At 36.4% G+C, this 10,659-nt stretch overlaps 2 protein-coding genes across 2 annotated transcripts; one reads left to right on the top strand and one right to left on the bottom strand.

Annotated features, from left to right (window-relative positions):
* Positions 1-2,373: 2,373 nt before the first annotated feature.
* LOC137957043 (acyl-CoA-binding domain-containing protein 2-like) lies at positions 2,374-5,007 on the top strand. The gene is made up of 4 exons (XM_068804745.1): positions 2,374-3,570; positions 4,395-4,503; positions 4,626-4,726; positions 4,804-5,007. Exons 1-3 carry the CDS (start codon positions 3,080-3,082, stop codon positions 4,677-4,679), a joined length of 654 nt encoding a protein of 217 aa, XP_068660846.1. The 5' UTR covers positions 2,374-3,079; the 3' UTR covers positions 4,680-4,726; positions 4,804-5,007.
* Positions 5,008-5,832: 825 nt separating this feature from the next.
* LOC137957354 (probable jasmonic acid carboxyl methyltransferase 1) lies at positions 5,833-7,963 on the bottom strand. The gene is made up of 4 exons (XM_068805116.1): positions 7,868-7,963; positions 7,222-7,623; positions 6,322-6,582; positions 5,833-6,237 (listed from the first exon to the last, which is right to left on the bottom strand). Exons 1-4 carry the CDS (start codon positions 7,940-7,942, stop codon positions 5,896-5,898), a joined length of 1,080 nt encoding a protein of 359 aa, XP_068661217.1. The 5' UTR covers positions 7,943-7,963; the 3' UTR covers positions 5,833-5,895.
* Positions 7,964-10,659: the final 2,696 nt, after the last annotated feature.

Raw genomic sequence — 10,659 nt, 5'->3', positions numbered from 1 at the left:
TACTTGTTTCTTCAACTTTATACGGGTTTCTGTTAACTTGCCTGAGTTCAAGCTGAGTCAGCTCAAGTATCTGACATAGGGGTTTGTCCTAAACTTTTACTGCCGATCACATACGTGACATTCTAATAAGACGGATTTTAAAAGCGAAAGATGGGTACAGCAGGTCCACAGCAAGGTGATCCGTGGTTGTTTCTCGCTTCTCATATGCTTGGTAGTTTAAGTAATTAGAAATTTGGTACTTCCGGCTATATATTTTTTCGTCCAAGCATGGTGGCATCAAGTATGCAACAATGAGTTTGAGTCAAAAGTTTGTCTATGGGTCTCTCTGGAGAGAGGGGGGGCATGCACCAAATGATCAGATAATCTCTGGATGCGTCTATTCTCTGCCAGGTACAAATATCTTGATCTCTTGTCACCCAAAAATGATGTTTTGAACTTATTTTTAGATGGAGACTGCGTGGATACCAGTTGCAAGGGTACCAATCATGTCTGAACTTGAATTTACTTGTTGTTTGCAAATTAACCCTGTTCACCAGCGCGTATAAAGTTTTTAAATCTTGTCTGAGCCATCTTTAGATAACTACCAGTCCACTTTTAATGCTTTCCATTTACTCACATGTACTTTTGTTATAGAAAGTTCACGTTCAGAATGGTCTTTGTTATGGAAATTATCCTTTGATTAGGTAAGTTAAAGATTGCTTAAGTGCTTATGAAAGCATTTTGAAACACTAGATCTATGCCGCAGCTGTGCATTGTTTTTTTCTGTTTATTCTAGTTCCAGTATCTTTTGTATTTTTCCTTTCATAAGACCCCATACTTTTCACTTATAGAATTGTTTTGATTTGTAGTTTGTCGTCATTTATTTCTATGTTACTTGCTGTAGTTCTTCTGCCATGAAAACTTGCAGACTAGTTGTGTGGCAGTAGACGTTATACCGGTTTTTCTGGAAGAAGCTCCTGTTTTAACAATTGATGACCAGGATCTGCAAATCTCTTTCATTCCACCCCACAGTAATGAGCAACATGGGGATGGAGCAGGCCCAACAGTTAGCATTCACTTTAAGGTGATCACATCTTGTATGGGACCACAATGTGGAAACTTTTGTGATGAAATTGCAATAAGATTAAGCCCGATGCCATATGCTAGAAAAAGCACAAAGAAAGGGACTGCCAAAGGTGCAATATGATTGTTATACTCTGCTTTGTGAAAGCACTTTGGTTGACAAGTATAATTTATGTACAGGTGAGTGCAACCTATTTGCAAATAAAAGGCTATGAATTGGCTGGAAGCTAAACTTCTCATGGCTGCAGCACAACCGGGTCTCTATGATGTAAAAAAACTGAAGAGAGCCTTAATCGTTGACATTTCCAATGTGGAGACTCAGAGGTATATATTTCAACCATACAAGTTGGTACATGATGTTAAAAACTGCCATCCAGTTGCCTGATCTGACTTCCATTTTGAATGGAAATCTTGAACCTTTGATTGGTGCTCATATTGGCGTAAAAAACTCAGAGAGATTCATGCTAGCTACTTGTAACTCCAGGATGCCTCTATTTTGGTTAGGTGATGACAATTCTGGCCCCTTGTCATGGGTAGAAATGGCCGTGGGATTAGTTTAGAGGGGACTTGTCCTGTCTCAAGTTCTTGATGGGTTGTGATTTCATTAGGAATGTTACTCCAGGAAGGGATGATTGAAATTCTAACTTAATAGTAACACCGGATAAAAACATAACAAGTGGCAAACCGTTTGCGCATTACGAATGCACAGGACGGGTCTCATCGCTAGTTTTTTTAACGGTCTAGCGTTCTCTTCTTCCATCTTCACCATTTTTCGTCGTCGTGATATAGTCTTCTTCTTCATCTTTATGATGCACAGACGGGAAGAGAAGGTGGTTATAGTAACTGGAGCGAGCGGCATCGGTAAGAGCACGGCCCGGTTGTTTTGCCGCCAAGGAGCCAAATTGATAGTTGCAGACGTAGAAGACGACATGAGTTGTTGTGTCTGCATAGAACTCGGATCTTCTTCCGCTTCTTTCATCCACTGCGACGTCACCCGGGAGGCCGACGATGTTCAAAACGTCGTGGACTCCGCCGTGGCCAAGCACGGCAAGCTCAACATCATGTTCAACAATACTGGCATCATCTGTCTTCGAAACGGATATAGCCATTCGAGAAGATCCACCAAAGACTCTTAAATACAGAGAAACATGTAGGCTGCCACGTCACATAAAAGTTACATGTAGGCTGCCACGTTTCAGGTGACAAATTTTACCTGCCAACTTGCAAGTGCACTTAACAGAGCTGTTAAAACAGTTCGCACACTTCACAGTTTCCGTCTCTCTTTGTTCTGTAGCTCGTAAATGTCAGAAAAGCCCCAGAGATCAAGTCTCTCATCTCCTCTGTTCCTTCCTCAGTTTTTCTTTTTGTTACTTTAAAAGTGTTTCTTGGCAGTGTTCTCCCTAAAATACAGGGTTCTGTTTCTTGTTTTCTTAATTTTGTTAGAGAAGCCCCAATTTCGTGCAATTTAAATTTTGTTCTCCATTTACTTTGTAGAGTTTTTGTTCTATCTGTTTGTTTCTCGTAGTATTTTGAAATTCTACAGTTGAAATTTTTTGGGTTTTCTACTGATAAAACTCAAAACCCCATCTTTGCTTTTTGGTTGATCAATTTACTCATTACGTTCTGATTTTGTTCTTATATTCAGCACTGAAATACTACGGCAAATTTCTTCTGTTTGGAAGCCAGAAATAATGCCGCTACATCTTTGAATACGCGTCTGTACGATTTGTCTTTCTTTTAACTCATTTTGAAGTTCATTTCGCTTGCTAGTCTTTATTCTGGTTTTTTCTGTCTTTGTGTCGTTTTTAGTTCTTTCTAAATAGAACTAAAGACAGAGAGCGTTTTATTTCTTCAGTCTTTCCGTTATTTCTTTCTCTTTCATTTGGAGCAAATAACCCTTTTTCTCTCTTCGCCAACTCCTTGACCCCAGATCAAATTTGCGTTCTTGTAGACCTATTAGGCTATATCCATCAATTTTGTAAAGCTTTCAGCTTTCCTAGTATTTGAAATTCGCATCATGAAAGAATGGCGAGAGCTAACTCAGTCTGTTATAATAGGCCTAATCTTCTCGTTCCTTGTTGCAAAGCTAATTTCTTTGTTTATCTCTTTCCGGGAAGATAAACTCAGGCTTGTTCGTGAGTCAGATATACCTCAGGAACCTAATATTCCAACCCCCGAAGCAAGTCTCGCTGCCATTGAGCCCGGTAACAAAGCAAGTTATGTTGAAGACGAGCAACCCAGAGCTGGGGAGCAAAAACCACTCTTTGAGAGTCTCCATGCGCAAGAAGATGATGAAGATGATGATTGGGAAGGTGTGGAGAGTACAGAGTTGGACGAAGTCTTTAGTGCTGCGACTGCTTTTGTGGCTACAGCTGCTTCTGATAGACTTTCTCAGAAAGTTTCTAGTGATATACAATTGCAGCTGTATGGGCTTTACAAAATCGCCACCGAGGGTCCTTGCAGTGTGCCACAGCCTTCAGCTCTGAAGGTTTCTGCTCGAGCAAAGTGGTATGGCTCTTGTGCTTCTTCTGGTTACAAAATCCAAGACATATCTCATAATACTAAAATTAAATCTATATTGGTATATGAACATGAACATGAATGTATTGCAAGCACCCAAACTATGTCTATCGAAAATCGTGTGCAAGGATCTTCCTGAACTTCCAAGCGATCCTAGTAGGTATCTGTTTCTTGGAGAATAAGCTTTTTCTTTTCTTTTTGCTTTCTTTCCTTTGATTGGTATTATACAAACTATTGGTGTTTCTACTAGCTCAAACTATGACTAACGAAAATCGTGTGCAAGGATCAGTTGTTATCAAGTTATAAAAGCTTTTTTTTCATTTCTTGATTCACTTGACATGTTTGCAGCTGCTGTTTCTTGCTAAATATATTCTGTGGAAAGTCACTTAAGCAGATGGGTTCATATATAGAGCAGAACATTGTAAATTTCTTGCTGTTTCACATGGATATGTTTTTGATACTGGATGTACTTTCATGAAATCAAGGATGCTGCGAGGCAGTACATCTTCATTAACTTCTAGGTCAGGATTTTTTGGATCGGATGAGAGAATGGCATTGTGTATTGTGCTATTTTCTCTTATCATGGAGTTTGTGTCATCTTGATTGTTTGCAGACAATTTCTACGAGGAAATTGGTTTTTTGCTCTATGTTTTTTGTTGTTATTATGTCATTGAATTATTGATATTAATTTTTTCTCTTGGCTCTCTAATTACTTTATACATAATTGGCAAAAGAGAAAAATAATGTTACATAAGCCATTAATGTTGCACAGTAAAGTGATAGAAAATCAAACTTTGGTGACATGTGCAAAGGAATGCATGGCAGAGATTGGGTGCTATGCCTCCTGAAGAAGCTATGCAGAAGTACATTGCCATAGTAACCGAGCTTTACCCAACTTGGGTATCTGGGTCTACTACTACTGTGAGTTTTTGGTATTTGACTTATTTAGCATAATTGTTTTTGGTACTTTTCTTCGTATGCAAACTTTTTATCAGATTTGGTTATTTGACTCGTTGTTTTCCTCTTAACTTCTTTAAAAGCAGAAGAAAAAAGAGGATAGTGGTGATAATTCTTCATCATCTAAAGGAACTATATGATCGATTTTCAGCTCTTTTGTTTATGAGGAGCATGTTGACCATGAAATGTAAGCTTTTTTTCCTACAAGTACGCCTACTTATTTTGATTATCTATGAACTCTTATGTTCTTTGAACACTTTGCAGTAAATTGTTGAAGAGCAGGTATAAAAGAGTCTTACATGACTCTCATAGCAAGAAGTTTCACAGAGTTAGAAGTATTATGGTGGAGTTTTACAGGAGTTTCATAGGAAGAGCTTTTGAAGAAGAATCTCAGTTAAAAGTGTTTTAGTTATGTTAGTCTTTGATCTTTTGGTATTCAACTTTGGGTGTAATTTGGAGTTTAATTGTAATCAGATTATATTTGTTTCCTTTATTATAAATAGAAGTTAATTGTACTCAAATTACAACAAGTTAGTAAAATATTTCTTTTTTTCAGAAATGTAGGTTTTGAGTATTGACTCGGTTAACCCATAGAGATAATGTGATTTTTTTCTGACCTATCATCTTTAGTAGTTTAGGTTCGTATTCAACTTTTTTTATTTTTTTCTTGTCCTAGTACTCATTTTTCCTTGGCATCCGCACCTTTATGTTGAAGTTTTCATATTATAAATTATATATTGACGAAAAGATCTATAAGTTTATTTTCTAACACAAATGAATTTTGGTAATTGGATTTTCTATAAAGAGAAATTGATAATTAAAGTAGAAAAAGTCAGGCAACAAGAGAGGTTAAAGTAACAACAAAAAACTTGAATTTTCAAGGTATTTTATACCATCAATAACGAGACTTTATATAAAAGAATTATATGTCAATACGCAAACTACTTGAGTATTGACGTAAAAGGATGATTAATTATGATAATAACAGGATTATCCAATGAATGAGGCTCAACACAATCAATGATTCAACTTCAATCTTCTAATCGGCCACAAATAGTTACACAGATGTTCAAGTCTCCAAACCAACAAATCTTAGGGATGACAACTGGGTGGGTTTAATGTCACCTTTACCCAAATAAGTTAACCCAAGAAATCTTGATGACCCAATTAATTGTAGATTATTCTTGAGTATTCTTGATTTTCATGTTATGATATTAATTTTATGTATTATAATAATTTTTATATACTCTTAAATTTTATAGAACTTTTTATAAAGTTGAATGAATGGTGAATTGATAGGAAGGTGAACATAAACGACATAATCTCAGGATTACCCAAATTACGAAACATTAATCTTCATTCTCTTCGAGTCAGGGAGACGGTCACAAAAACCATTTCCAAGTCCTCTTTCACTAAGTTTTCAGCGACCTTCTGCTTCATTCGTTGGAATAAATCATCGAGAACGGCCTCCCCGAAGTAACTGCCAAGCATCGTTTCGATAACAGCTCGCATACTCGTCACAAACTGCGACGCAATTTCCTTTGGATCGCCTTCTTTGGCAACCAACTTGGTAAGGTTTGTTTCTGCTCGATTAAGTTGGAAAGATCCTTCCATGTCGATCACGCCCTCGAGCTCGTCAACAGAGGGTGCATGAAATGGCAGATTGAAGGCATCCGCTTTTGCTTCTTCAATGTGACCCTGTTGAGTCAAAAGGGAGCCGTTTCAGAAAAAGATATCAGTTTCAGCAGTCACTAGGAGCCAGAGAGGTCTATGGTGGTTTACCTCCGAGACCATTTCGTTAAGCGCGTCTGAGAGCTCTGCCCAGAGAGACCAAGCTAGCTCCCCATTTCTCCTGCCTGGAAGTGTCAGTACCATTCGACCTCCGGGAACAATCTCTTCTGATCGTGACCTCAGGAACGAAGAGAAATCTTTCTGAAACTGTTTCAAGTATGACTCGAAAACACCTGGTGGACTGCTCTTCCCCACATAGATATCCCCTTTGTTTATTGGGATTCCCTCTTCATTTTCCAGCCCTTCGGGAACCTGAAACATTGCTTGCGTGTGTTAGTTCGTGTGCATAATGGAAATTGTAATGGAAAGTGGAGAATGAGTTTATTAATAAAATACCCTGATAGATTTATCCTTATTAAGAGAGTTTTACTTTTTTAATAAAATATGATACATAAATAAAATAATAAATTAATTAAGTAAAAAATAAATATACCTAAGCAAACATGTTTACTTTTATATTGTCTAGATACATAATTAAATTCTTACTTTTATAATATCCAAATTATCACTCTTAAAATTAATAATTTAATATAATAAATAATAAATAGGGTATTTTATTATATAAAAATACTTTGATAGATTTAACATTTATAAGATGGTTTTATTTAAAATTATATTAATAAAATAAGATAGATTTTAGTTTAGTCTAAAATAATAAATAATTTAAAATAAAATTTTTAATTTAATTAATTATAATAAAATTTACTTAAACAAATATGCTTGATCAAATTTCTACTTTTACAATATCTAAATTATCACTCCTAAATTAGTAATTTAATATAATATTAAAAATCATGAATATAATATATTTTATTATAATTTAATTAATATAAAACCTAGACGTCTTGACTTTGGGTTGCTTGGCTGTTAGGTGATGTGTTCGAGACTTGCCTGAGAGAGCCAATGGAGACTAGAAGAAGAGTGAACGAAGTGCAGACTCTTGCTCGGGAAAAGCCTCCCATAGAATGAACCTGGAACTCCAGCGAAAAAACACTGTCCCAAACTACCACCTGTCTTCATCTTAAGCTCCTCTTTGAAGCCTGACAGAGACAAGAAGACGGAGTTGAAGTCATTCCCCGCAAGATCATTGAAGAAAACACGAAACTCCGGCAACGGATGGCCATGCTGGTGAGTTTTCCTGTGAATGGCTTGTATGATCTCGGAGGTGGCCAGTAACGCGTTGGGACCAGAGGAACAGCCAAGTTCTGCTATCCCTACACTCTGCATGAATTTGGATTCTAGACCCCATACACTCTCTTCGATTATGGACTTCACTTTCTCGATTACAGTTCTCTGAGGAAGAAAAACAGCACAACTGAAGTAAGATAACGCATCTGCTGCATGACACTGTACTTCACCAAAAATGAAACAAGTTTGAGCCGTGATATATGCATGTAAATGTACGCTTGAGAGCTGTGCAACGGTGACTGGTTCAATGAGAACAAGTATAATCCGATACAAGCAAGACAGTTGTTTACAAGAAATAGCGAGCCAGAGAGAGCGAGAGAGAGAGAGAGAGAGAGAGAGAGCGAGGAACCTGAATCTCTGAATTTTTGGCGTAGCTGGATTCACCAGCTCCTCCAGCCATACGAAGAACCTGATCTACTTTCATGGCTGCTGCTGTATCGTAGGAAAATGGTTTAGCTTCAACTCCTGAAAAGAATCGAGACTTGCGCACTCTTTATAACATTTTCTCCACCCATTTTGGGAGACAATGGAAGCTCAAGTAGACCGAATCCCTGGGGCCTCTACCCCTCGTGTTTCAGGAGCCCTGATCAAGACAGAACAGCAACCAGGAAACGTGTTTCAGTGTCTCAGATAGCGAGGCTACTCTCAGGAAAAACGACGATAGAATTTCTTAATTTATCCGCCCAAATTTTTTGTAATTTCTCCGTCTCTCTCTGCTCCTTCCCTATCAAAAACTTTTGGGTTGCTGTTGTAACTTTGAACTTCTAATCCGGACGGTGAAAGTGCCGAGGAACAGGGAGGGGGGAGGCGCCAAAATTTCTCCTGGTTGGATGACCAACTGAGGGATGAATCGACGGCTCCATTCATGCATTACAGTTTGCTCGTGTACTGTGTAACGTAAATCCAGAACCGGAAAACCGGTTTCAAATCTTAATGTGCCGGGAGGGGAAACAGTTTAATGTTCATTTTAATGGTGATTACTTTTATCAAGAGCATGATTATTTCTGTCAATAAGTACTATCATTGACCTACTCGAAAATCTTGAAGACATACAGTGATGTAGCACCATAATGTCACTAAGAATCCCTTCCAATGATCACATAGTATGATTAGCAAGGGTCACATAATAAAATATCAATTTTATTAAGTCAAATATAATTTGGTAGTCCTAGATATATTTGAAATTAAAAAATAATTTTAGGAAATTTCAATTAGATAATTGCATGTATTTCTCAAATGGAAATAAATAATTTCCTGATTATATATAAGAGTAATTCAATAAATTTTTATTTGAGATAAAATATGATTCAAGCGTATTTTTTAATGATTATGTAATAATCTTTTAAGGATAGATAAATTAATAAATAAATATGTCACATATAAAATAACTTATTTGAGTAAATCAATTATACCATACACTAATATACTGAGTATAAATAAGATGATATATAAAATAACTTATTCTATTTCATTTATATTCCATTTACAGTCCTAAAGGTGATAGGGCAAGGTAGTTGATAGAGTTAGGGGTGGCACTGAGCCGATATGTTCGAGCTTGGCTTAATCTAAATACTTCGAACTCGAGTTTAGCCTCGAGCCTAAAATTGGAATCAAACTTGAACCAAAGAATTTTAACCGAGTTTGAGTTCGTGCTCAAGTTGGGTTTGAGTTCCAACTTACTTTTAAAACTTTACATAAAATACATATAAAATAAATTGTACATAAAATTATGCGTAAATTCTACGTAAAATTGTGCATAGCCTTAAAAACTTGACTGACCTTGGGGTGCATATAGTCTATAGACTATAATGATATATCTTATGTTATAATTATAACTTTTATCCTACTTTGAATGATAATATAAGAGCAAAAACAACATAAAAGGATAACAAATAGTTTTTTTGCTTCTTAAGAATGATGGACTCGGCTATCAACCATGTCTCCAATCATTTTAAAGTTTCACCTTGGGTGCACATAAATAAAAAAATTATCTTAAATTTATTTATTATTTTAATTAAAGATTTGTGGAGACGGGTAGGCAACCTAAGAAGGGAAAAGATTGTAGGTTGTATGAGGATAGGCAAGAATGGGATAACAGGGTTGGCAAGAACAAGAACAAGGCATTGAATATCGATGAAGCTCATAAATACTCTTTGCCTTTGCTATCTTTTTTTAATTACTATTTGGTTTGTTTCTTTGTCTATTTAATATGTGGCAAAAGGTAGAAATCTCTCCTTATATTGCTTTATTGATATCTATATTTTTAAGTACCAATCAAAAGTTTGGGGAAGGAGTTTTTGTCTTTGTTATTTTAAGAGGTGATCTTATAATGGCAAGTAGGGTTGTATTCCTATTTTTCACCTAATAAGAAATAACCAAAATAATAATTAAAAAGAAAAAAATCAATCATTTCATAAAATTGAACAATTACTCTCTAATCATATATTCATAAGTAGATAATAAACATAAAAGAAGAAAACTGATTTTTTTCACAAAACAAAACCCTTGAGGAGAAATTTCCCTACAAAAAAAAAAGTGGACAAACGTATCTTTTACATCAAATTTCTTATGTGGGCAACGCCAAAAGTCGGCTACAACTGGTTTAGAGATGAAGACACTGAGGAATAGGGTAGGATGAGGTGAGACGAGGAATAAAATAGGCATCATAGTGGTCACAAGGAGTTGGAATTTGGTTTTCCTGAATCAATCGCTTGGATTAGTTACGAAAAATTGGAGAAAGAAGGGAGGATTAGAGTGGACAAGAGGAGAGGGAGATTACAACACTGATTTTTCCTGTAGGGACTTAAGGGCTTCGACAGAGTTCGAAATGAAGCTCCCAAAATCGAAGGAAAGAGGAAATCACAAATGGGCTACATAATCCGGAAAGGGGGTTTTAGTGTTAAGTAACCGAACCACGACTCAATCAAGTTCGATTCGGTTACTTAACCGAGCATAAACCGCTACTCAAATTCGATTGAAGATTATTTCAAATCGATCCAAACCAAGCCGGAGCTGAGTCAAGCTCGAACTATTTACGAACCGGCTTAGTTCAATGCCACCCCTAGATAAAACTATGTTTGAGAGAGGTAAAACTCTGTGATCAATGAAGTTAGTTCACATTAGCTCATGGTCAAATTTAAA

This window comes from Aristolochia californica, unplaced genomic scaffold (genome assembly GCF_029961685.1).
Source record: "Aristolochia californica isolate CCGP_79_NKW_82.1479 unplaced genomic scaffold, dmAriCali1.0.hap1 SCAF_2, whole genome shotgun sequence".
NCBI classification, from domain to species: domain Eukaryota; kingdom Viridiplantae; phylum Streptophyta; class Magnoliopsida; order Piperales; family Aristolochiaceae; genus Aristolochia; species Aristolochia californica.
Note: the sequence above shows the minus strand (reverse complement) of the source record. Positions and strands in the feature narration are given on the sequence as shown.